Source organism: Mustela nigripes, chromosome 9 (assembly GCF_022355385.1).
Source record: "Mustela nigripes isolate SB6536 chromosome 9, MUSNIG.SB6536, whole genome shotgun sequence".
In the NCBI taxonomy this organism is placed as follows: domain Eukaryota; kingdom Metazoa; phylum Chordata; class Mammalia; order Carnivora; family Mustelidae; genus Mustela; species Mustela nigripes.
In genome coordinates this window covers 1,478,434-1,504,376 of record NC_081565.1, presented here as the reverse complement: position 1 = coordinate 1,504,376, position 25,943 = coordinate 1,478,434, and the positions used below count along the sequence as shown (strand labels likewise).

Here is a 25,943-nt window from a genome sequence, read left to right as displayed (position 1 = left end):
CGTCCTGCATAGAAGCTCCGAGACGTTTACAAAATAAAGATACTGAGTAATCATGTGTCTCTCGTTTTTCCAAGGCTTTTGCTTAAACAAGAACCGCCGCTTTGGTTTCCAGCCAGCGTCCTCCCTGAACACAGATCTTCCCCGGGAGGGAGCTCACACAGTGCACTCGGTTCAGGGACCTATTCCCGGGCCCTGTGAAGACCCTACACCCCGTTGGCAGGTACAAGTCGGCCCCGGGGACCTTGCTGGGACCCGCTGCCGGCGCGGCCACATTGTCCCTGCCATCCTGACAGACTCCCGGACGCAAGGTCAAGGTGGGCCCCTTGAAGCCCCACCCGGGCGTCCCTGCCTTGGCGCCGCAGACGCCTGCTTTAGTGTCCTCGATTTTGCCTGGGACAGACTCCTTCTGTGGCATCTTTGGTCGGTCAGACCCTTACAGAAAGAACAAAGATTTTGAGCTTTAAGCAATCACTCCATCAACGTGTTAAAAAAATAAGTTTAATGCAGGTGGCTCATCTCATAAAGAATTTAACAGGCGCTCGCGTCACCGAGCACCTCTGTGTTCACCGTGCCAGCTCCTCATGTGGCCGCAACCACATTCGAGGCAGCCCGGCCACACCCCTCCTGCTGTCCTGACGGTGCGGACACATGTCCACCTCTGTGGCGGGAGCTCTGGGGGATCGGAGTTAACACAGAACAAAACTTTTAGGAAACAGCATGATTTAGTGCAAAAGATTCTCTGCGGCGCTGAGAAGTGGGGTACACGCAGGTCAGCTCCCCGCCGGGCATCCAGGGAGCCCGCAGACTCCACCCAAGCAAGGACTTCGTCCCGGGAGCCCTCCCACCGTCCCCGAGTTGACAACTGCTGGACAGAAGCCGGCTACAAATCAAAGAGCGTGGTTTACAGCCGAGCTTTCTTCACCTTCTCTTCCTGATTTGGAGTCTTCCTCCCGGGGCACCCAACTGTCCGACAGCTCCCCTGGCCTCTGGACTTCCTGGGCACACAAGGTCAAAGGGGCGACTGCCCATGCTCGGGGGTGGGGAGGCACAACTCGGGATGAGGGGTTTGTCAACCCCAGGATGGGGCTGTCTGCTGTCCCTGGTCTCTGCCTGTTGTCCCAGCACCATTATTCCGAGCGGTTTCTCACCTGCCAAGGACACCTGCTGTGACTATGGGGCCACCAGGCCACCCTCTCCTCCTCTGACAGAGAAGCCAGGGGTCTGCACAAGACATGGGCCCCCGGATGGACCAACAGGCCCTTTGCTCCTTTCGGCCTCACATTCAGTTCTGCTTATCCCTCAGCAGCGGCTCTGACACAGGGCAAGAACGCAGGGACAGCCCAGCCCGTGCACACGCACGCCCAAGAGGGGCTCTTCCAGCGGAAGCTCCACTCACGTCCCAGGGACAGGCGCGCAGAGGCTGTGGTGCTTCTCCAGACCTCTGACGTCAGCTCCCAGCACGCACGACTCAGTGCCAGCCATCCCTCAAAGGGAGAGAGGGCAAAGCTCGGCTGCTGTCCCCACTCCCAGCCGGAAGGAGTTCAGGGGCGCCCCAGCATTCTACGCTCGGAGAGACTATGGGATCCCGCCTGACGTTTTCAACAAACCTGCCCAAGAGGAAGGCAGATTGCCCAGGACCAGGGCTGATCCCTGATCTGGGAATTGGCCAAGGCTGCCTGTGACTCCCACTCAACCACGTCTAAGCAAACCAATGTGGCCCAGAAGCCCGGCCTGGGACTCAGGACTCCACCGCCACTCAGGGGGACAGACGGAGGGCCTGAGAGCTGTGCCGGGACGTGGGCGGCCCAGGGCAGAGCGAGCAGCTTTGTGGCAGTGTGGACGCCAGCCATTTGAGCCTGACACTTCCCTAAGGCTGGGGCCGGGGCTGGGGGCTCACGGGGAGGGACCGTGCAGCTGGCCAGGAGACCCTCGCTGGCAGCCTGTGATGCCCGTGTCCCAGAGAGGAAGCAGGGACACAGAGGCTCTCCAAGGGCAGGCTGGGCCAACGGGCCTCATCCTGGTACAGCTGGGAAAGGCGAGGGCTGGAAGCGTGGGCTGGCGGCCAGGAGGCCTGACCCCCCAGGGACATACAAGGAGGGTCAGTGCAGAAAACGAGCAGCAGAGGGGGCGCCCGCGTCCCCTTCCCGGAGCAGTCTCAGCACCCCGCCGCCCAGACCCGCGAGGCGGGAGGAGTTCGGACCCAGCCGGTCAGGAGAAGCGGGGAAGACAGCCCGCGGCGGAGGCCCGGGCCGGGCCCTCACATGTCCACGAAGACCATGAAGCACCAGCCCAGGCCCCCGACCAGCAGCACGGTCACGCGGATGCCGTAGATGAGCAGCTCGTTGAGGAGGCGGAAGTCCACGCGCCGGCGGCCCAGCAGCAGCAGCAGCACCGACAGCTTGAGCTGGAAGCGCAGCAGGACGCGCACGCCCAGGTACTGCAGGCAGAAGAGCGCGGCCAGCGCGCCCCAGAGCGCCGCGGTGAACAGGCTGCAGCTGAAGTAGAGCAGGAAGCGGATGAAGCCGTACAGCCAGCGCGCGCGCACGTACACGTCGAAGTTGTTGTACTTGGTGCGGGCCAGGCGGGAGGTGCGCGCCGGCCCGCAGGCCGCGTGCAGGCAGGTGGTGTGCGGGCCGTGGAAGGAGCGCACCCGCCGCGGGATGGGCATGACCGGCATCGGGGCCCGGGCGCTGTGGCGAGCTGGTGGCAGCACTGGTGTCCGCGCAGCGGTCGGCATAGGCGTCATGGGCACCTAGGCCCGCGCGTGGCAGCTGAGCCCGGGGGGGTGCAGCGGCCTGCGGGGAAGTCACAGAGACAGGAGCGGGGTGAGCCCCGGGACGCCGGAGCCGGCCACGGGGAACCTGCCCCCTCGGCTCGGGTGCCCGGGGGCCGCTCTCGCCACAAGAAGCACCGAGGACGCTTCAGAGGCACCGGACGCAGACCGAGGAGCCAAGCGCGAGGCCGGACAGGGGGTCCGGAGCCCTGGCGCTGAGGCTCCCTAGGAATGACCTGAAGCCGGTCCGCCCCCCTCCCCTCCCTGCCCGGCTGGCCGGCCGGGGCGCTGTGCTCCCGTGGGGGCGGGGGTGGGGGACGCTGGGGACCACGCCTGGCAGGCAGAGGACACCACAGGCCTACGGACCGGGGACCAAGAAAGGACAAACGCCGAGTGGTCTCTGGTGACCGCCTGAATCACTCGTGGAGGGAAAGCTGCACGTGCGGACGTGTCGTGCGGACGTGTGAACAGCGGGGCAGCCGGGGGCTACGGGCTCGGGAGACACGTCCCACGGGCCGGCCAGGGGCGTGCACGGGGGCGGAGGCCGGGCGGGTCCAGGGCTCCCCGCAGGCTCCGCCAGAGCCTGGTCTGAGCCCCGGGCGGCTCCGCGCGCTTGCCCCGGTCCGGCCCGCACCTGCACCTGCGGGCCTCGTCCGCTGGACCCCGCGAGGCTCCCTGCCCGCCTCCCTCCCGCCCCGGGCCCGCCGCCGCCACGCACGCCCCCCCCGCCCAGCGTCCGCGCCGCGGGCTCCCGGGGCAGGCAGGCGGCGGGCACCGGCGCGGACCCGCGAGCCACCCCCGGGCAGGCCCGTCCGCCGCTCACCAGGTGCCCTCTCCGCGCCGGCGCCGGGGAAGGCCGGCGGTGCGGGCGGCAGGGCCTGCGGCACCCCCCGGCCCACGGGGCTCCAGGAGCAGGGCGGCCGCATGGTGCCCACGGCGCGGCGGCTGCGGGGCTCAGCCGCTCACGCGTCCCTGCCCGAGGCCGCCCCGAAGGGCCCGGGGCTTGCGCGCCCGGCGGCCGGCGGCGTTTGGCCCAGCGCGGGAGCCGTAGCCCCGTCCCTCTGCGGCCACCGTAGCACTTCCCTCCCACCCCTCCGCCCGAGCCGACACCGAGAGCGCCTCCCTTCCCCCCGGCTCGGAGAGACTCTGAGCAGCCGGAACTCGACACTTCCCCAGGGCGTGCGTGCTTACGTGCCTGCGTGCGCGCCGGCCTTAGCACTGCCGCCCGACGCCTCGTCCCGCGTACGCCGCCGGCCGCTCGGTCTGTCCTGCGCAGGCGCAGATGGCGGGCCTGCGCGTGCGGACCGTGGGCAGCCCCTCCGCGCACGCGCGCGCCGTCCTCACGTGTCCGCGGCCCGCGGAGCGGCGGCGGCGGGGCTGGGGACCGGCCCCCTCCCGCCGGCGCGCCCGGCGGTGCCCCAGCCGGACCCAGAGGGTCGCGCGCGGATTCGTGAAGGGTTTCAGGCCGGCCGGGTTCCGGTCTCTCTCGTAGATGCGGCTGCGCGTCCCCGGGAATGGGGGCCCGCCGCCGGGCCGCTGCAGCCCTCCGGGGTGGCCGCCGCCTCCGGGGCCCGAAGCCCCGGGGCCCTCGCCTCCGGCCCGCACCCCGCACCTGGTCCCTGCCGCGGCCTCCTGCGTCCTGGCCTTTGCGCTCCTGGCCCTCGGGGAGGAGGCCGGCGGGGTCGGCGGAAGGAGCGGGAGCGCTTCGGCAGGCGCCCGGGGCCTGTGAAGGGGCAGCGCCTGGCAGGAAAGGAGACTCCCTAACACGCGGCGCTCTGCTGGCTGGGTGTCTGCAGGAAGCGCCTGCTCCGCGCTCGGGCCCTCCCGCCCGGTCCAGCCCGGTCCCCCGGGGCACCCCATCAGGCCCCTCCAGGTCTGTGCGGAGGTCCCATTGCTCGCTGCATGGCCTGTCCCTTCTCGCCGGTTCTGTTCCTCCCCAGCCGCCTGCCGAGCTCCTACTCACCTGCGAGACCCCAGTCCAGTGCCCCTCCTCCGGAAAGCTGCCTCCGCCCGCGCGGCGTCCCTTCCCGGGCACCCGTGCCCGCCCCGGGTGTGCGCGGGCTGCTGCTTGCTCTGCGCGGTCTTCCATGCCCAGAGCGCAGACATCTCGTGGACAGACCCACGCCCCCATCAGCCCAGTTTTCTCGCCCGGCCACGGTGAGACGTGCTTCTGCTGGGTGGCCGGGTACACACGGACCGAGTTCGCACAACCCCGGAAGCCTCACGAAACAGCACTTCTGAGCCACAGTCGGGTCCGTCCCCAGGTGCCGCCCAGGCTCGCAGGTAAGGAGCCTGGCCGGCGAGCACAGGCTGTGTCCTCAGGGCTGCCTCGGGGCAGGGCCAGGGGAAGCCTCCGACTCTATCATTTGGGGCCCCGGTGGGGATCCTGATCCTGCTCTCCACCCTCCTGAGTACCCCCGTCCCCCGGCTTGCCCTCGGGGCTGGGCGTCAGGCAGTGGCCGGGCGCCACCTGCCGGGACGGTGTCCTGTTGCTGCAGACCGGCTCTGCGGAGGGAAGGGTGGGAGCGAGGCTGGGTCCACCGGGGGCTTCCAGGCCTTCAAGCGGCTGCCTGGACCCGCCCAGCCCGGCGCCCCTGTGCCGTCTGGGGCTGCTTTCGAGCTTCTGTGGCAGAATGGAGTGGGCTCCTGGGAGGACACCCAAAGGTCTACAAACCCGAGAACCTCTACCCTTTGTTCTCTACGGTTCGTTGGGCCCTGCTCCCCACTTTAAACGGGGAGGAGGAGTGTTACCTTTGGGGTCATGTTTAACTCACTCGTCCTCGGCAGGGGTCAGCATGACGTCCAGCTCGTGGAAACACTGACGTCTGCTGGATGCCAGGCAGCATGCCTGCCCCGGTTCTGAGGCCTGATTGAGCCCCCAGCTCCCAGAGGGGCTCAGCCTCTGGGGTCCTCATACACACCCCCACAGTCTCCGGGCAGCAGCTCATGGGCTGCACTTCCTGCCCCCAGCTCCAGGCTGCCTCCGTGACCAGATCCTGAGGCCCAGGTGACCCTGTGGCGTCTCCAGGTTTGGGTCAGAAGAAGCTGCACCCCGCCCCCCTGCCATGTTCTGATGCTCCCTCCTAGAACCCAGCTGCCGTGCTGGTGGACACTGGGCCACAGTTGGGGGGGCACACATGACAGGCGTGTGAGGTGCGTGTGGGGGACGCCATTTAGGGGGCTCCGGGCTGGGCTTTTTTTTTTTTAATGTTTCTTTTACTTTATTTTTTAAAAATTTACTTGATAGAGTTCACAAGTAGGAAGAGAGAGGAGGAAGCAGGCTCCCCGCTGAGCAGAAAGCCCGATGCAGGGCTCGGTCCCAGGACCCTGAGATCATGACCCAAGCCGAAGGCAGAGGCTTTAACCCACTGAGCCACCCAGGCGCCCCAGGGCTGGGCTCTTCTGAGCGCAGCTTTCCAGTGTCTGGGAGAGGCAGCAGACCTGTGAGCGAAGGAAGCTCGTGTGATCCCGTAGTGGTTGCGTGGGCCACGCCGGAAGCAGGGAAGGGTGGCGGTGAGGAGGGGTTTGTCGGGGGGCGCATGGGTCCAGTGGGGGTCACCTTGGGCCACATGGCAGGGGTGAGGCAGCAGTGTGGATAAGAGTGGCAACAGAGAGGGGTCTGTGGTGGTTCCGGAGAACAAGCACGTGGGTAGCACATGGGGGTCTGTAAGGTGGTCATGTGCAGGGCATGTGAGGGACGCCATGAGGAGGGATTCACGGGGCGGGGGGGCGGGTCGTATGTGGAGTTACATGGGCCACGTGGCAGGGGCGGGGGGCCATGCGGGTGGCATGTGGGGTGTTAGGTGGAGGGCACTCGGGGTCTCTGGGGCATACACGGGCACACGGGGGTAATGTAGAGAGGTCGTGGGGAGGGGCTCCGTGCTGAGCACTGTGGCCACGGCTTTGCCCCGTGGGAGCAGGAGTGCAGCTGGGCGAGGAGGCCGCAGGGCTGGGGCGGGGACCCCAGACAGCACAGGGCAGAGAAGCCTGTGTGGGCCGTGGCTGGATCCTGGCCTGCAGACCCGGGGCTCAGGGGAAAGACTGGTGTTCTCAGTACTAGGTTGGGGGCGGTCTGTTACCAGACCGAGTGAGCGGAACACGTGGTTTCCAGTCCTTACCACCTGATGGCACACGGCCTTGCCCCCACTTCGTGGATGAGGAGACACTGGTGGTCGGTGGGCCCAGCTCTGACCCCCCAGTGGCCACTGGGTGGCACGCACACTGAGACGCCTCCTCCCAGCGGCCGGCAGGCCTCCCTATGGGGTCTGGTGCTCCATCCGACCTCTGCTTGTCTGTCCAGTGACACAAGAGCCCATTGGACACACCCAGAGGTTGGTCACCGTAGAAGTGGTAGACGGCATTCCTGGGGGCCTTGGGAGGAACCAGCTCTGCCCGCCTCCGGGAGGTGAGATATGCTCCTGTGGTTTGAGCTGGGGTCTGTGGCGCTCTGGACAGCCACCCTGGTGAACGAACATGTGTGTCTGCTGCTTCATTAGCCGTCCTATTCCGGGACCACCTGTCGGGCAGCCGCAGGTGACCGGCACAGCTTTGAGGACGGCCCCGGCCACGCCGAGCGCCTTCGTCCTTTGTCTCCTGAGAACATTGGTCACAGCCCGCGTGGGGGTGCGGCCCCTGTGTCCGTGCTGTGGGGGCTCTGGGGGCTCAGCTCCTTACTCAGGCCCCTGTGGGCTGCGAGGAGGGTCAGGCCTAGGCTGGGTTTCTGTGCTGTGCTGACCTGAATGTCCACGAAAGCGTTCATCTTCCGATGTTGGCTCCCTGGCAGGGGCGTGGCCAGAGCAGGAGGGACAGACAGGTCCTCTGTCCTCTCAGCAGGCCTGCTTCAGGAGAGGGAGTGTGGCCTTCACCCCCCACTCCCCGGCCCGCAGCTGGCCGGCGATCTGCCGTGTCTCCCAGCCCGGGGCAGGCTTGAGCTAGGTGCCCGGTGTCGGCGTGGCTGTGCCTGGGCCTGGCTGCTTCCGCCTGCTGGCTGCCCCCCCCCCCCCCCCCCCCCCCCCCCCCCGCCGGCCCTCCAGCTGAAGCTGCTAAGGGGAGGGAGGGGCTGTGCCCGGCCGTGTCTGTGGCCTGGCTTGCACAGGGCCCAGGATGGACGGGACTGCCCGGAGGCCTGGCATCACCGGGGCAGCTGTGAGCCCTTGGCCCGCCAGGCTTCAGTCTGGCGCCCACGCCCACAGCCTGCGGGAAGTGGACCGCGGTGGGTGCTGGGGAAGCACTCAGGCCGCATCGGGGGCCATCGTGAGTGATGCCGGGGGCTGTCGGGGGGCTGCTGGATGATGGCTTGTAGGTGACCGACCCGCCTGATGTCCCTGGTGCCCGGCGCCGAGCCACAGGAGGTGGGTCTGTGGTTGGATGAGTCACCGGCCTGTCCTGGCGGTTCCCCTTCATCAGCCAAGGAGGCCGTGCAGCCCCAGGGGCTGTTGGAGGGTTTAGCGAGGTGTGGCGTTCGCCAAGGCCGGGCAGAGTCGCGCTCAGCAGCGCTGCCGTCGGGACGCAGGGAAATGCTCACTGTACACCAGCCACGGAATCCGTGGGAGCACGGACACTCCGCCTCCTCTCTGCGGGGAGGAGGAGGCCGCGTGGCCAGCTTCTGCGTGGCCCTGCCCTCCTCCTGGTCTGCAGGCTTTATGCCACTTCGTGGATGTGCCCTCCCGAAACCCAGGTCCTGGCCACCCCGGAGTCACCCTCGAGGTGAGCACCCTGGCGGGTCCAGCCCTTTGCAGCCGCACACCCCCAGGGCCTGGCTGTATTTCCTCCCACGCTAATTTCCCTGAGACACTGTTCCTACTCCCGTTGATTGAACGCTTCTGGGCTGACAGGGGAGAAGATTTGTGGCGCAGCTCATCACGGCCCCAGAGCAGGGCGGGGCGCCGGCAGAGGAGCCCGGGCTGCGGGCATGTTTTATGGCGGTGGGGGGACAAACATACGCATTTATATGTCACTTGTTGCAATATAAATGCTAACTTGTACTCCTTTCAAAACTTTTAATGAATTGTACACATTCGGAGAGATTTATAGGGTGAGCGGAATGGCACAAAATGTTACTTTTAACATATTTGTCTCTCTGGCAACAACACCAAAAAAAAATCTGGAAGATACCGCATTCAGGAATAAATCATAAGTAGACGCATCTTAAAAGAGGTTTATTTGGGTCGTTAATGGTTGATGGGCCCCCCAGGCAGGATCTAAAGTTAAATTATGCAAAATCAAAAACAAACCTTATAATACTTAATCAGACATGCATAAAACTGGCAGGTCCAATAAATTCTCCCAATTAACTTGCTTCAGGTCGTGATTGCACTCACTAATTTAATCAGCCCCAGAGTAATCTGGAGGCCGGGAGCTGATGAGTGAGTGCGGGCGTGCGCACTGCGGGCGAGGGCAGAGCACGGAGGTCGGGGCCACCGAGGAGGGTGCTATCTCCCACGAGGGCAGCTGTTGGCTCACCCAAGGGCCAGCGGCCGGCACTGGGCTCAGAGCCTCACGGGCCTGCCGTCCTGGGAACTCGGCAGTGTCCACCTGGGTCCCTGGGAGGAGCCGGGCCTGGTCATGGCCGTCTGGAGTGAAGTCTGCGCTCGCTCTGCTTGGCTCCACATGCCCCGGGCTCTCCTCAGCTGTGGATACCAGCCCTTCCAGAACGTGCTTGGGATGGTTCTGTCCCTGGCATCTGCCCCGGAGCCTGCCCATTCCAACCTCTGATTCTTGATTAAACGAGGGCTTTGAGAGGCACCGGGTGGCTCAGTAGGTGAAGCATCGGACTCTTCATTTCGGCTCGGGTCATGATCTCAGGGTCATGGGATCGAGCCCCATGTTGGGCTCAGGCCACAGCAGTGAGTCTGCTTAAGACTCTCTCTCCCTCCCACTATGCCCCTCCCGCCCGCTGTCTCTCTAAAATAAATAAATAGATCTTTAAAAAGTAACAACTGACGGTTTTGACTCCAGTGTGCTTTGTCCTTCCTGCTGGGGCAGGGAGGGTGGACAGCGACAGGTAGAAGGGCCGGGGAGGAGCCCAAGCCCCCGCCTGGGCCTGCATGAGGAGGCCGGGCTCTCTGCTCCAGGCCGGGCCCCCACGGTGTCGCACAGCTGAACTCCCAGAGCTCACGCTCTTCTCTGCCAGGCAAAACGCTTCATCCTGTTTTACTGTCAAAGTCGGGGTTCTGTTGCACACCTGGGTTTGCATTCTGTCCTCCCCAACCTTGACCTTACTACGTAATGAGCATTGCTTCACGAATCTGGCCTCCGGTGCTCTGTTATGACGTCATCAGTTCCTCTCTGACCGGACAAGTGTGTCGGTGCCAGTTTTTTGTGCTTATAGATAACACTGCAGCGCACACCCCTGTTTCCTCTGGGCGGATTGCCGGCGGGCTGACCGCGGGAGGCTCCTGACCCCGGCCGCGGCAAGCCCCCCGGCCCACTTGCTGCAGCAGACGACCCAGGGCTGAGGTTCCGTGCTGGGGGCCACCCCTCCCCCAGGAGACCTAGCAGCTGGCGTCTCCCCACCAGGGCCGTGACTTCGAGGTCTTCCTCTTCTGGGGCAAGTCGCCTCGCAGAGTTGTCCCTTCAGAGCCTTCCAGAGTGAGCTCAAGACCCCTCCTCTTCCAGGAAGCCTTCCTGACTCCCAGGGCTGGACCAAGTGCATGCCTCGGGTGCCTGTCTCAGGACCCCCCATGGGACTGCCTGCTGGGCGTGAGCTCCTTGCACTCAAGTAGGGCCTGGGTCTGGTTGAGCTGTACGACCCTATGCCCAGCACAGGGGCTTGTCTGGCCAGATTGAGCCAAAGTCACCTCCCAGAATCCCTAAAAGTGGCATGCTTGACAGCAGTGTTTGTCCCAGTGTCCCAAGGGCATGACTGCTCCCCAGAACCCTCGGTCCTCCTTTGCACCAGGGCTCCCTGATGCCACAATGAGGCTGGCCCTGGCTCTGAGGGTGCTCAGGTTGGGAAGGGTGTGGGTGGACCCTGAGGCAGTAGCCAACCCCACAGCCCGGGGACGGGGGAGAGGGAAGGGCCAGGTGGGAGCACGCTGTGGGCAGGCTGGAGGGCGAGTGAGGGCTTCGCCAGGGGGTCTTCTGGGAGTGCATTTAGGAGGCTTTGCTTTCGGTGTGCTGGGGCCTGGGGCATGCGGGCTGGGTGGGGTCTGTGGGGATGGCGTCCTGCAGCGGACCTCGGCGTCACCACGGGCCCCAGGCCTGCCAGCTCCCCAGGGGTTTGGGGGTTGACCAGAAAGAAAGAAATGGTGCTGGACCTCGGGAGGGACAGAAGCCCCAGTCACCACGTCCCTGTGGAGGGAGGCTGGTGCTGAGGGACCCCGAGCCTGTCCAGGTTTCTGTCCAAGGCACCCGCCCTGCCCTGGGTGACGGTCATTGGCTTGTGTCCTCACGGGGCCCCCGGCTCCATGAAGAGGAAGAGCTCTCAGGACTTGGAAGTCGCAGGGCGGAGGCATCATGAGCCGCAGAAGGACACTGGAGTGCAGCTTGTTGACCCTCTGAGGACAGTGGCAGAAACCATGTGTCCTGAACACTGAAAACACTCCTGTCTTCTGTCCAGATGAACGCGGTGTCCCCTGAGAAGTGACACTCCCAGCCCTGGTCACTGAGCCCCGATTCCCTGGGCAGGAGTGCTGGGACCAGACGGACCTCCGGGGCCCCACATCCTGGCTGGACCTCGAGGGTCTCGCCGCACCCGGGGCCCAGCTTCGGCCTCTGTGCGGTGGGGTGGGCAGTGCCTCTGACTGGGACAGGTGGGAACCGATGGCACAGATGCACGCGGGGCAGCCCTCGACATCGTGGGAGGGCTGGTCCCACTGCAAGGCCACTGTCAAGACCATCTGCTGTTGGCACTGGGCCAAGGTCTGCCGTGAACGAGTCTTAACTCTCCTCTGTGCTGGGCTGGCCTCAGAGCTGACCAAATGGCTACTCTCTTCCCTCACCTCCCACCAGAAGAACCTGCTGCTGGCTCCTGGGAGCCCCAAACGTTTGCAGGCACAGGACTCAGGTGCTGGATCCAACCTGTCCTGAACGCAGCCCAGGACCAGCGCACCTACCTTGTGTTTGGCCGCTGCCGACACTTCTCAGCTGGGCTCCCCTTTCTGGCTACAGGCTCTGGGCCTGTGGTCTGGGTCCGGAGGAACTGTCTCCCTTGCTTCCTGCTCCTAAGGGCATGTGGGCAACCGGCCTGGCATCCTGGGGCAGGCTCCCCCTCATTAAGTGGGGATAACCATCGCGCCCGGTGCTCACTGAGGGGCCTGCCCACTGCTTTCCACGGACCCGAGGCCAGGCTGACTGCAGGTCCACCGTTGTCTCACAGCCGATGGTGAAAGGGAATGCACTGTCACCGCCCCGGGGCCCCGGAAGAGGGTCCCACTGCAGGGGCGGCAGCACGGGCGGGCGAGCGTCTCTAAGGACCAGGTGTCCTGCCCCGCCCCTGCCCACCCCCCCACTCCCTCCCCCGACCCCCCAGCCAGCGCCGCAACGGAAGGCCCCGGAGAATCCCCGCGGCGACCCCCAGCGCCCCGCTCCCCGGGCCCGGCGGGTGCGCGCGGCGGCCGGCAGAGGGCGCCCCCGGGCAGGACGCGCTCGCCGGTGTCCGCGATCCGCACGGTCCACGCAGCCTGGGTGCCCGCCCCGGGGACAGCGGGTTGCGAGCCGCCGGGTCTCCAGGACGGTGCACCTCCACGCACCCCGGCGCACCTCGGGGCCCTCCTCACCCCAGCTCATCCCTGTCCGGGGCGCTGCTCCGCGCTCCGGCTCACCGCGGGGCCCCCCAGCTGCCCTGTCTCCCCCACGGACCCAGGCGGGTCGCTCCCTCTCGCTGGGCCTCAGTTTCCTCTTGGGGTCAGACGCGTGCGAAGCGGGGCCCGCGCTGCTGCGGCCGCTTCCCGACCGCAAGCTTTCTTGGGGCACCTGGGCGCCCCACTTTAGGGGTGAGCAGAGCTCCGAGCCCAGAAGGGACTCGCACCCCCTGTACATGAGGGTCCCCGAGCACAGCGGGCGGGGGGCTCCGAGGAAAGGGCTGTGCGCCCTGCCCCTGCCCCTCCTGGGATCCCCATTGCCCACCTGACCCGGGCGAGGGGTCACGTGGGCAAGTCCTGCTCCCGCGCTCCGCCTCCGGCGCTAGGGGGGCGGCCCCGCCCTCCCGCCTGGGTCCTGGGACCCCTGGCCGGTGGCCCGGCCTGGGGCGAGGTGGCAGGACTCCCTCCGTGGCCGCGGCTTGCAGCGCCCAGACCGTCCCCCCAGAGGCCTGCAGGGGGCGCCCGCTGCCTGGCTCCTGGAACAGCGCAGGTGGGCGTGCGGGGCTCAGGTGGGTGGGCGCCTTCAGCAGTGGACGCGCCGGGCCGCAGGTGTCCAGCAGGAGCGCAGAGGCGGAGGGCTGGGGTGACTCCCCACCACAGGCCTGGGCTGCGTGGGCTCTGCACGGTGCCTAGGGTCATCTTTTGATCAGCGGCGGAGAGACAGAGACTGGGGGGGGGGGCACAGAGGGAGACGCTCTCAGAGGGTGGGAGACCCCAATTCACAGGTAAGAAAATGAGGGACGCAAAGTTTGATAAGAACTGTGACTGCGGTGGGGGCTCCGATGGGTGCGGAGGCACCAGACGGCTACCAAGGGGACGGGGCGCGGTCAAGGGTCCTGGTTCCAGCAGGTGCTCCCTGGGACTCTTTCCACCCTGGGTGCTGAGCAGGGAGCCCCATGCGGGGCTCCATCCCAGGACCCTGGGATCATGACCTGAGCTGAAGGCAGAGGCTTTCAGCCATTGGGCCCCCCAGGTTCCCCCCAACACAATTTTTGAGAACACTCTTCAGTTCACAGCAAAACAGACAGAAAGGGGCAGAGGCCCCCCACACGCACAGCCTCCGCCATCACCAGCAGCCCCGCCGCAGCGGCCCACTTGCTACAGCTGAGGAACCCATGTCGACACGTCATTGTCACCCAGGGTCCACAGGTCACCTTTGTGCTCACTCTTGGCGTGCCATGGTCTGTGGGTTTGGACACGCGCACAGGGTCCCGGACCTGCCGTTCGAGACGGGCAGTCGTGTGGCTGCCGTGAGAGCCCTCCCTGCCTCCCCACACTCAGGCCTCACTCTCTCATTTTCATTCTCTCCTGGGACGCTGGCCCAGGTGGAGGCCGGGGTGCTCAGTCTTCAGAGGACTAGATGTGGGCTCGGCAGCGGCGAAGGGACCCGTGCCCCCTGGACGGGCCAACCAGGCTGAGGCCTGACGGTGACCTTGGCACGCCGCTGCTGCAGCACTGCCCAGACTCATGCGGGGGACACGCACGTTGCAAGCATGGCCTAGCCATGCCCTGTGGGCGGCCCAGTGGCCTGTGGTGGTCCCTCGTGCCGGGCTGAGTGGTTTCACTGTCGGGGGCGAAATCGAAGGACCGCGGCAGGGAACACAGTGGCCCCCGGGGGGGGCATGGCACCTTCTCGACTCTGCCAGGTGCTCAGGGAGAGTCTGCAGGGGGCTGTCCCAGCACTGGGCGGGCAGCTTGGAGGCCACCCAGCCCTTGCCCCAGCTGGCAGGGGTTACCTGCTGGGGTGTCCATGGACTCCCCCAGATGCCCCTGCCTGGCTCACAGGGCTCCCTTCTGTACCCCCACATTCTTGGCAGCCAGTGGACTTCTGTTGAGTGGATGATTGGCTTCCTGCGTGAATCTCCTGGGTGCTTCTGGAAGGCAAGACGAGGGCCCCGCCACAGAGCTGTCAGAGATGCGGGAGATGCGGGTGCTCCCCTGTGTCTCCCCATACCCTCAGGGGCCACTGATCTGCACCCCAGCCCGCACAGGCACGGCACTCTGCCAGGGATCCCGTCTGAGCCGCCGCAGAACACCTACCTGTCTCACTGGAGCTCCAGGAGACAGCTGGAGGTCCGTCACCCTTTGAGGGGTGCAGCACCGATTCCTGGGCCTGGACTCGAGCGCAGGGGCAGTGGGACGCATTAGCATTGCAGTAGGGTCCCGAGCCCGGTGATCTCAGTGTTTTGGGGTCATTTATGAATTCATCTGTTCACCGGGGCAAGTCCTTCTGCACGCGGTTGCCATGGCTGCCTGGAGTCAGTGTCTTATTAATTCTGCGTGTTATGCAATAAATACAGATCAGATGATCACCGTGAAGGTTGTGTTTTTATTATGCACTTTGGCTCCTGGCGCCAGGGTAGGACGCACACGGTGTCCCGCTGACAGACATCCATCAGGTTCTGGGCACCTGGGCGGGGCGCGGGGAGGTGCTCCGGAGCCGGAGCCTGAGGACGGGGAGGGACAGGGAGACAGAGCTGCGGGGGAGGGGCTGGAGGTTCCCAGCATCCTCGGCCGGTCTGAAGGGGTTCCCACAGCCGGACGGACAGCACTGTCCAGGAGGGAGGCCCTGTCCCCTGTGGGCTGCTTCTGCTGGAGTCACGAGGCACAGGGAGTCGGAATTGCCCCAGAATGCATGGTCCTACCCAGCCAGGGGTGTCTGGACTGAAGGGTCCGCTCTATGGCCCTGGGGCTGCCTGAGGCCGGCCATTTTTGCTCTGTCTGTCCAGGAGGTGAGGACAGGTCACCAGAAACGGAGCGAGCATCCTGACGTCCGCCTGGTTTCAGGCTGGCTCGGGAGACTGGGGTGGCAGTGTCCAGGACCAGTCCTGGTAGGAGCCCTTTCGGTCAGCCTGGCTGTCTTTGTTGATTTTAGCTTCTGTTGTCTTCACCATCGTGGACACCTGCTTCACACAGTACGTGCCCAGGATGGCCCCGAGCCTGTCCAGCGGCTGAGGCAAACACCATGCCTTTCTCCCGTTCAGTACAAGCACGGAGATGAGAAGTCACAAGCTGAGGACTTCAGGATGATGGGGATTCCCACGCGGTCTATTTAGTGTCCATGCACGGCCCTCACTGGCTCTCCTGTCCAGTCCCTCCCCAGCTTCTGAAGCCAAACTGCCCCTATGGTTCCCCCAGGGCTCTGTCCCCCAAAAGCCTCCCCAGGTCTGTTCCCCTGGCCCACGGCAGACCAGGCAGCTGCCCCAAACTGCTTGGCTGCCCAGTCGTCCCCATGGTGCTTGGTGCCTAGGGCCAGGCTCTAGGTTGTTTGGGGGCAAGAGAGGGGCAGTACCCAGCATCCGGGTCCCGGCACAGGTGGCTTCTCCGGCAGCCTATCAACTCTGGCTAGGCTGGGTGTTTGCTTCTGTCAACCGCTAAGGTTCAGGGCCAGGAAAGGGTGGGGAGCCCAGGTGGGCAGGGGAGGGAGGCCCAGCCCAGGGCTCTGCTGTGAGCTGTGGGGAGAGGGGACTGGCTGGAGTCGGGGTGCCAATGGAGGCCCTGGGGTCACACCTGCCACAAGAAGAGGCAGAGGGGGCTCTGTTGTAGGGTGCCCCGGGGCAAGGTAGAGGGGAGACCCTGGCACCGGGGCGCTGGGTGACCTCAAGCATGTTGCCGGCTCTCGGGGGCCTCTCCTCCTCTGTATAATGGGGCCATCTCCAGGCTCTCTGTAGCTGGGCCGAAAGTGGCTGGCCTTCTGCAGGGCAGGATCCCCCCTTCCCTGCCCCAGGCAACCACCACCCCTGCCGTCGGACAGCCATACCCGGCAGGCATGTGGGTCATCGACCCCCTCCCGCCAGCGCCCCCGTGGCCTCCCCAGATGCTCCTGGCTCCCCAGGGCCTGATCAGGGCATCGACGGAGCCGTGCTCACCATTTAATTAAGCTTAGTTTAATTAAAAACCTGGGATCCTTTATTAGACTCTGTAATTGATTTAATTTCCTATGGAATTCAAGTGTCAAACACCGCTGCCGTGTGAAGTCCCAGATTCCTGGGGGGGGGAGACCAGCAGCCGGCCGCACAGCCGGAGCTCCCAGGAGGGAGAGCTCTGCCCCCAGAGCCCGGCAGACAGGCCGCAAGCCACCCTCCCCCCTCCCCTTTCCCACGTCCCCCACACAGGCTTTGGGCTTTGTCATTTGCGGATCCCGAGCTGGGGGGTCCTCGCAGCCACGAGTTCTCCCTGATGGGAAAGGGAGGCCGCGCCGCTGCTGCCAGCAGGGTCTGGAAACCCTCATTCAAGCTCCTAAGGCGGCTCAGGCCGTGGCCTTGCCCCTGGCCTGCGGGGAGACTGGGTGTCCTCCAGGGACTCCAGAAGACGGCGACCCGTGTTCTGACTTGGTGGGCCTCTGGATGGGGAATTCCCGCCGGCCTGCCCTTCACGCCCCCGCCCAGTGGATGGGACGGGCGTGAGCCTGGGGGTGGGGGTTGGACAGCCAGCTCGCGTGGACTGTCCCCTGCCCTGCCACAGATCCTCTGAGGGCAGAGTGCCCAGTGTTGGCAGCACTGGGAAGCGGGGTACACGGAAGAGAGGCCAGGGCTTGCACGCAGAGAACGTTCCCTCCTCTGTCTCCCGAGAACGCCGTCACCCGCAGCAGGAGTTATGGGCCTCGAGGTCACCTGTGAGATTAAAATCCCTGAACATCTGGGGGTGTTGTGGGCGGTGACTTTTCATTATTTGAAGCCACGGAGGGACTGGGCATCCTTCTGATCCATCTACGATGGCGACCTTGGACCCCCGGGTCCTCCCAGGCCAGAGAGCAGCTCTGGAGAGGGGACTTTCTCATCCTGGATTGCGGTGCATCTTGGGAACACCTTAAAAAAATTTTTTTTTAAATTTTATTTATTTGAGGGAGAGAGAGAGCATAAGCAGGGGGAGCAGCAGAGGGAGAGGGAAAAAGTAGGCTTCCTGCTGAGCCGGGAACCCAATCCAGGACCCTGAGATCGTGGCCTGAGCCGAAGGCGGACACTTCACCCACTGAGCCCCCCAGGCGCCCTCATCTTCACCTTTTTTTAAGTGCTCAGCCACTGTCAAGCACACTCACGCCACCGTACAGCCATCCTGTCCCTCCATCCGTCCCCAGGGCTCTCCACCTGCCCACACTGAGCCTCTAACCCCATGGAACACGGTCCCTCCCACTCCCCGTGTCTGCGGGTCCGACTCCCCTCGGGCCTCCTGGGATCAAAACCTTTGGGATCAGTCCTTCCGTGCTGGGCTGACCTCACTCTGCACCCCGCCCTCCAGGTCCATCTGCGGTGTAGCTAGTGTCTTTCTGGGGTGATAAAAATGTTCTCCTGCTGACCTTGGCGATGGTCGCACACATCCACGGATATACTGAAAACCACTGAGTTGCGCACCGCAGCGGGGTGAATTATAAAGGAGGGAAGGCTGTCTGCCTGCCTCCGGCCCCGTCCTGCGAGGGGCTGGTCTTTAGAAACCAGAGGTCCTGGGTTTTCTAGCTAGTTCCATCGGCGGAGGCACGCACGAGGCTCTCCCGTGATGAGAAGCTTCTAGGGACTCTGGACGCCGAGGACCAAGCCGGCCTTGCTCCCAGCTGAGACCTGCCCTGCTCTGGTGCGGCCCCTCTCCGTCTCTGTCCCTGACCCCTCTGCGCCCAGGCACCCTCAGCGCCCGGCAGCTCTGGCCTCCCCAGCAGCACAGGGAGCCTTCCTGTCACTTGTCACAGTGGGTCCTGCTGTCACATGGTCCCAGTCCACTGCCCCCGCGTGGCACTCACAGCCCAACGGGCCCCATCCGCTCAGGGACAGGTGAGCAGGCAGATGGGAGCCCTGGGGCTTGGCCGTGCCCAGCTTGGCCGGACCTTCTCCTGGTGCATCTATGCCAGGCTGTCCCCACGCACGCCAGGGCAGAGGTGGCCTCGCGCCGTTGGCACCATCTGCAGAGCTTGAGGGCATCCCAGGAGCTGAGAATCACAAACCACTTGCTTCGCTTGCTCGAATGTGCGTCCTGATTTCCAAGTAAAGACTCCTCATCCGCGCGGAGGGCTGAAAACACAGGTCCAGCCCCGCCGCTCCCGGCCCCACACGCCCTGCACTGCCTTCCCCCGCTGGCCCCACGTTGGGTCCCGGTGAGGTCGGAGGCAGCCCAGAGGACCGTCGTCCACCCGTGAGCGCCGGGGCCCTTCCCCCAGGCCGAGTCCCAGTTGCAATTTATTCTGCCTGTTTGTCCTCGCAATGCGACAGGCTGGGCCGTGCCCCACGCGTATTGATTTTGCTCTGTTTTACTGGTTTTAACTTAATGACTAGGAACCCCAAACAAATAAAATTTCCTTTAAAAACTCAGGGAGATCAATGAGGGGGACTGGAATCACTATTCTACGAGCTGAAGGGACGGTCCCCCGGGGCCACGCGGTCCCCTGGGAATCAGGAGGATGTCCTGCCGTGGGGGCAGGGCCTGTATGCCTGGGTCCTCGTGAAGCAGGGCTCTCACCACTTGGAAGCCTGTCCAGGTCGTAAAACAGAAAATCTAAACGTTATTCATGTTTCCAAGCCTCCCGGCAGCCTTTACCCTCAGTGAACTCCGAGGGTCCCCAGAGGTGTCCCAGGCAGGCCAGGTAGCAGATGCCCAGGGAGGAGCGGCCTCTTTCTGAGCTTGGTTCATGTGGGCAGCCGCTTGGGTTGGGAAACGGGGGGCCCTGCTCATGATCTCTTCTGGGGAAGCAGGGGCAGCATAAGCTGGGGCCACCCCTACGGCCGACACCACAGCACACAGCACCCCTGCCCTGGGTGTGGTGTGGCCTTGGATGCTGGAGGCGTGTGGAAATGCTGGAACAGAGGGGCGCCTGGGTGGCTCAGTGGTTAAGCCTCTGCCTTCGGCTCAGGTCATGATCTCAGGGTCCTGGGATCGAGTCCCACATCGGGCTTTCTGCTCGGCAGGGAGCCTGCTTCCTCCTCTCTCTCTGCCTGCCTCTCTGCCTGCTTGTGATCTCTGTCTGTCAAATAAATAAATAAAATCTTAAAAAAAAAAAAAGCAAACATGGAAATGCTGGAACCTCGAGGCCCCCAGCCCGAGTGCCACAGGAGTTCCTCTTCCCTCTCCGATGGCTGGGGCAAGGTGGCGGTCGCCTGCAGGGCCGGCACGGGGCCCCTCCCGCCGCTCCTCTCACGGGGTCTGGAGGCCACCCATGACTTCATTACCTCCTGGGATCTCCCGGGGGGGGTTCGGGCTGGCAGCCCTGCCGGTCCATTTTGGGACGGGGAAGCCAAGGCAGGCCCTGGACAGGCAGTCCCGACTGTCCCCTGGGCCCTCCAGGGGCTCCGAGGAGCTTGCTTCTCCCATCCCTGTGCAGGGACGGGCCACGGGGGCGGCGGGGAGAGGAGCAGGGCGGGGGCAGGGAGTGGCCCCTTCCAGATCTGCCCGCCACCTTGCAGGAGGGGAGACAGGCAGGTCCTCCCGAGTGAGATGCCCAGAGAGTCCCCTTCTCGTCCCTCCCCAGGGTCAGGGTCGAGCCGGGTCACGCTCTCCCTGGGCGGGCTCACACCTCCACTGCGCACGAGCATCACTTGGGAAGGTTTCCGCCCTGCGGGAGCAGCTTCGGGAAATCAAAGTGTCGGCCAGTGACACCGGCCCGGGCATGTCCACGCGCCTCCACGGTGGGGCGGGGGTGCCGCTCCAGCCGGCCCGGGCACCCCCCTCGGGCAGCTGCGCGAGGTCGCAGGCCAGGGGCCCGTTCTGCTCTTCCGATCGCCACCCCAGCCGCGCTCCGCACAGCCCCTGGCGATGGTGAATTTGGACAAAATGTCCGTTTCCATCTCAAGACACAGGCCACTTCGGAGCAGGGGCTCTTTCCCAGATCTTTGTGGGTCCCGTGCCACCCCCACCCCCGGCAGCTAGAGTCTGCCCCGGTCACTGCTGGGAAGTGGGGGACGCGGCTGCAGCCCGTGCTCCAGCTCCCAGCGCAAGCCTGCGGGAGCTTTGAGGCCCACCCGCTCCCGGATGCTGGTGCTCTCGGCACCTGCCGCCCTCCGCCCGGAACCTCGGCCCAGGGTTAGTGTCGTCAGAGACATCAAGCAGGACATGGTCTCGGGAGTCCAATGAGACGCACGATTAAGGGCTGCCGTGCCGGTGCCCTGCAGTGAGGGGACCGCTGACATGGGGGCTAGAGTGTGAGACCCCCCCCGGGTGAGGCCGGGCCGGGGACAGTGAGGAAGCCAGAGGAGCCATCAGGCCCCCAGGCCGTGCCTGCTCTGGGCAGGACTCCGGTGCCTCGAGGCCAAGACTGCAGAGGTGCCCACTGGCATGGGCTGTTCTCTCCTCAAACCCCCATCTGGGGCCCCGGGCAGGGGTGAAGCCGCTCCTCCCCACCTCATCCCCGCACCAAGGGCTGCCGCCGGGCTCTGGGGAGTGTCCCCGTTTCCTCTGCCCAGACACCACTCCTGGACCCCGGACCCCAGCCCTGGAAGGTTCCGGAGCTGGGATGCCCCGCCCAGCCTCAGCCCAGAGCGGGACCCCGGCTTCCCATGCCCCGGTGGGAAGCCCTTTGCTCAGGCTGCCCGTCCCCAGAGCCTACAGGCAGAGCTGCTGGGACTCTGCCCGATGGCGATGACCAACCTCGGAAGCAGGGAGTCACCACAGTCCATGTAGGCACAGACAAGCGCCGGGAGGGCAGAGGTCCCCGGCCCCGGCCAGCTCCCCAGCTGCCCGGCACCGAGTGAGGGAGGATCCGGACATGGGGCTGCCTGCTGTGGAGTCGGGCGGCTCCGGGACGTTTCTTACCCACGTGGGCCTCAGTTTCCCCAGATGATGATGCCCAGCTGAGAGGAGTAAGTGGAATGCGCGAGAGGAAGGGTCAGGTGCCAGCTCGTCTGTCCCTAGAGCACTCAGGGTGAGGGGGTTTGCCAAGGTCAGGCTCACCAGGACGCACCGGCCCCGCCTGCCCCGCCTCCCCCGGCTCCCTTCGCCCCACGCCGTGTCCTCGGGCCTCAGTAGGAAGCACATGGCCCATCAGGGAAGGGAAGCTTCCCACAGGCTTGGAAAGGTCCCTGAGGTCCCCAGGGTCACGGCTGCAATGGCAGGTCACCCTCACGGAAGGACGTATTCACGTGTGTGTGGCGTGTGCGTCGGGGTGTGTGTGCGTGCAAGCACACGTGTGTGAACGAGGGCTCCGGTGATGTGTGTGTGTGGGGAGCACAAACACGAGCACGTCCTGTGTGTGGCTCACATGTCTGCTGTGGGAACACACATGTGCCCCCTGGGAACCGCGAGAGGTCAGACCCCACAAGTCGGCGCCGGGGCACGGAGCGGGCACGCCAGGCTCTGCCCCCACCGGCCAGTGACCCCTCCCAAAAGGCAGTTTCGTCTGATGCCAGCTTGGTGGGGGGGGACCCCTGCCTGCCAGATGTTCCCCGCGGTCCATTGTTTCTGCCTGTCATCAATTATTCAAGGGCAGGGATCCCTCTTTTCTCAACAGCAACGACAGCCAGAGCAGAGGGCTCGGGTTACCTGGTCTGCAGGTGCCCACGTGAGATGTGCGTCCCCCAAAGGACGGGGTGCCCATCCCGGCAGCCACTGCTGGGCCCCGCGCAGGCCTGGCAGGGCCCTCAGTGTTCCTGGTGAGCCCCTCTCTGCCCTTGGCTCTCTCGCCCATGTCCTCTCAGCAGCCTTCGAACAGGCCCCGCAGACGGGCCGGGGGGTGGCAGGCAGAGTCCTGGGAAGCCGTCCACCCAGCCTTCTCTGTAGTCGCAGTGTCCCCCCTCTGCTGCCTGGACCGGCATATCTGGGGTCGCGGTGAGGGTGGCTTTGTGGTCCTGGAGGCTGGTCCTCTGAGCCCGGGCTCGGGACCTGCAGGACCGGCCCACAGCAGGTGGTGGGCACGCGGGGCAGGCCCGCACACACACGCGGTCCTGTGGTCACACCCGAGATTCAGGCCAGGAAGGGCCTTTAGGGGTCTGCCTGCCCTGCAGCCTCCCAGCGTCCCGGCTGAGCCATGATGCCCGGAAGCTCCCAGGCACCGTGGCCACAGCGGTGGGTCCCGTGGAGTGGCCCACGTCGGGGTGGTCATGGATGCTGGGTGTGGGAGACCATGGTCTGAGATCTTGTTTTAGGGTCAGTCCTGAGAGGCCAGAATTTCCTCTCCAGTTGCACAGAGCGAGGGGGCGTGGCCTGGGGAGAAGAGCACCAGGCTCAGGTTCAAGGCCAGGTCTCCCGGCGGCTGGCGGGCACCTCGGGGCAGTCCCCACCTGGAGGTCATCTCACTCCCCTCCAACCCTGAGCAGCAGGTGCTGCCCTGGGTCTCTTTCACAGACGGGAACTGAGGCTCAAGGGCTGGGGTGCGACCCCCTGATGGAGGCCGCAGGGCAGGGGAGGGACGGGCTGGACACGAGCACGCTCCCCGCCCCCTGCCCAAGCAGTAGGGGGACGTGGAGAAGGCAGTGTCTGCCCCCCCACAGCAGGAGGACAGCACCCATGCCTGCTCCCTGCCCGGCCTGTCACCGAAGCCCAGACAGGGCATGGGACACAGGTCCTGTTGCTGGTGGGTCCAATGTCTCGACACCCGATCAGGCTAGTCAGGCCTTGTCAATGCGCATTCGCTGGGACCGCTCCGAGATGCCTGAATTATGCACGAGGCCCGCCCCACCGGTGGCAGATGGCAGTGCACACGGTAACCAGAGCCCGGGGCAGGAGGGCTGCCCAAGAGGGAGGCACGCCGAAGCCCCTCCCGCCCCCCTCCCGGGGGGTGGAGGACACGCACGAGGACCCCTCCTGCCCCGGGGACTCTGCTGGGAGGGACAGAGCCTGCTGGCTTCGGTCCTGGAAATGTCTCTCACCCCTTGTTCAGGCTTTCAGTGGTAGAAGCCATGTGGGTCCTCACAGAGCTCGGATGGGGACGAGGGTGCTCCAAAGGGTGGACGCCCGGCCCTAGCCTGGGGAAGTGAGCCGGCCCAGGCCCGGGGTCCTCTAAGCTGTGCTGGCACTAGCTGAGCGGGCGGGGCTGGGCTGTACCTGGGGACATGGCGTCCAGATGAGCCTGGGACTGGGGGACCCCTACTCAGCTCTCTGACCCAGCGCTGACACCCACAAGACAGTTTTCCTACGGGGCAGCCTGATGACTCTGCACACTTTCCCCAGGACCCCGGCAGGTGTCACTGGGCAGGGCACGCTCTCGGCAGCCACCTACCCCCGGCCCAGGCAGCCGGCCCTCCTCACTCACTCGCCCCACACCAGGAAGGGCTTCCCTACCCGTCTATGCCCACGGGGTGACCAGCAATGGCAGATCCCGCCCCCCCCCCCGCCCAGTGCCCTTGGCCCCTTGGGGGGCGGGCCTTGCGTGGGCCTCTGCAAACAATGATTTATTTCAGAATTAAGTGTATTACACCGAGAACTTGCCAGTTCCGTCCTGCCAACGTGCACAGGAAATCTGGCTAATTAAATATATTATGCAGTGTAGTCTTGATTGTTGGGAATGAATCAGTTTAATTACGGTGAGCGCCACACATCACAATTAACGTTACAGCTCTACATCGAAGATGGGCTGTGCTCCCCTCCCTGGCACGGGGGGACGGGGGCTCCCCCGACTCCCAGCCTCACGTAGCCCTCTGAAGTTCTACCCGCAGGCCCCGTTTCGGACAGACAGGCCTTGGGCAGCCTGCAGGGGCAGCGGCGGGGCTCCGGGTTGGTTCTGCCCCTTACTAGAGGGGTCCCACCCTGTAAGACGGGGTCACAACAGAAACAAGCCGAGAGAGCCAGTGGGGAGAGGCACAGACAGAGCTCTAGGACAGTGCAGGTCAGGTGCTGATCCAGACCAGTGGGAGGCTGTGACCTGAGAGCTGATTCCTCAGTGACAAGAAGGAGCCCATCACACGAGCCCTGGGGGCGGGGAGCGGCAGGTGCGAAGGCCCAGAGGTAGGGACAGGAGACACTTGAGGAGGCTGGTGGACTGGGGTGAAGAGAGTGGGGCCACCCTGGGCCTTCCGCCCTGGCCAGCCGCTCATCCTGCCTCCTTCCCAGGGAGCACGAGCTCACGGTGTCTGCTCACTCTGGCCCTTGTCTCCACGAGACCCTCCACGTGGCCTGGGGTGCATCTGGCCCCCACCTATAGCCCCCCAGGGTTGCCTGAGTGGGAACGGGGCCCAAGAGCGGCTCGGAAAGTCGGGCCCCTCACTCCAAGTATGTCCCAACTTCCTCACTCGTTCCTGCCCCTGGAAGCATCTGCCTCCTGGCGTGGGGACCCCGCGGGGCGGGAGGGAGCCATGAGCCCACAAGTGGCTCTGCGTCCTGTTCTGGCTTGGGACGAATAGCAGGGATCCTCATTCGAGACCAAGACTCAAGACCTGCTTCCGTCTGCCAAGGGGCTGGTGTCAGTGGTCCCAGGCAGAGGCTCCCAGCCTGAAACCCCACCCCATCACAGAGCCTCCTGCCGGTCCTGAAGACCCTTCCCATCTTGGAGGCCCCTCACCAGCAGACACATTCTGATCATCTCAGGGGTGGCGGGTGCAGGGCAGACATCCGTCTTTCCCGTGTCTCCGGGGTCCAGCACCAGGCCCTGCCCCCATGGACGTGCGGGCCGTCTGTGGGATGAGAGCAGGCGCCAGCATGAAAACGATGGTGTTCAGGGGTGTGTGCCAAGGCCCCCGGGGGTGGGGACCACAGGCCACTCATTCTGGGGTCCTCCATGGGGTCCAGGACCTGAACTCCATCACAGGCCCTGCCGGGAGGGACACTCACTTTCGGGACGCGCATTCCCACACCAGGGCCCGAGGTGCTCCTGGAACCTGACCCGGCTGGGAAGGGGGGGGTATGTTCCGGGTAGAGGTGGTTCCTGCTGCAGGAAGTTCTCAAGGTCAGGGCCATCCGCTGCCAGGACAGGCCCCCCCACGGGGTAGCAGGGTCAGGGGCCAGGCGGGCCCAGGAGAGCCATGTCCGAGAATACCCAAGCAGCCGGGGGCCGCGAGCAGGGCAGCCGGGGGCCGCAGCTCCTTTTTAATTTCATTTCCTTGCCGAGCACCAGGATCGATGGCCGCTCGCAAGGTGCCCTCATTTGCATACTTACGGGAGGCGAGGGGAGGGCGGCTGGGGGGGGAGGGGGCAAGCCCGCGGCTGATTGAAGCCAGGCTCCTATTCGGCTAAAGGGAATTTAATTTCTAAGTGCGAACTCGGAATAGATTGAGCCGCGTCCTGTCCGCGGAGGGGCCTCAGAAAAGGTGTCTTTAAAGAGGCGAAGCGTGTTGGCTCCGTGTCACCTCCCTTCGGTGTCCCTGCCCCCCCTGGTGTCGCTGGAATTATTATTGATTTTCAAACGCCAGAGGCTTCCCAGTCTTCTGGAGGAAAGGAAAGGGACTTGGTCGCTGTGAAGGTGACAGATGGGCGGCCCCATGACTTCCCCCTTCTCCCATGAACCTGGGGTACAAGGCCCC

At 65.0% G+C, this 25,943-nt stretch overlaps 1 protein-coding gene across 6 annotated transcripts; it reads right to left on the bottom strand.

The window, feature by feature from the left end:
- Nucleotides 1-482: 482 nt before the first annotated feature.
- On the bottom strand, nucleotides 483-5,256 carry TMEM250 (transmembrane protein 250). 6 transcript variants are annotated; one of them, XM_059410334.1, is made up of 2 exons: nucleotides 4,737-5,256; nucleotides 483-2,795 (listed from the first exon to the last, which is right to left on the bottom strand). In XM_059410334.1, exon 2 carries the CDS (start codon nucleotides 2,744-2,746, stop codon nucleotides 2,258-2,260), a length of 489 nt encoding a protein of 162 aa, XP_059266317.1. In that variant the 5' UTR covers nucleotides 2,747-2,795; nucleotides 4,737-5,256; the 3' UTR covers nucleotides 483-2,257. The 6 variants fall into 6 exon arrangements, with proteins under 6 accessions (XP_059266317.1, XP_059266315.1, XP_059266316.1 ...); XM_059410332.1 differs by lacking the exon at nucleotides 4,737-5,256 and adding an exon at nucleotides 3,969-4,071; XM_059410333.1 differs by lacking the exon at nucleotides 4,737-5,256 and adding an exon at nucleotides 3,965-4,067.
- Nucleotides 5,257-25,943: the final 20,687 nt, after the last annotated feature.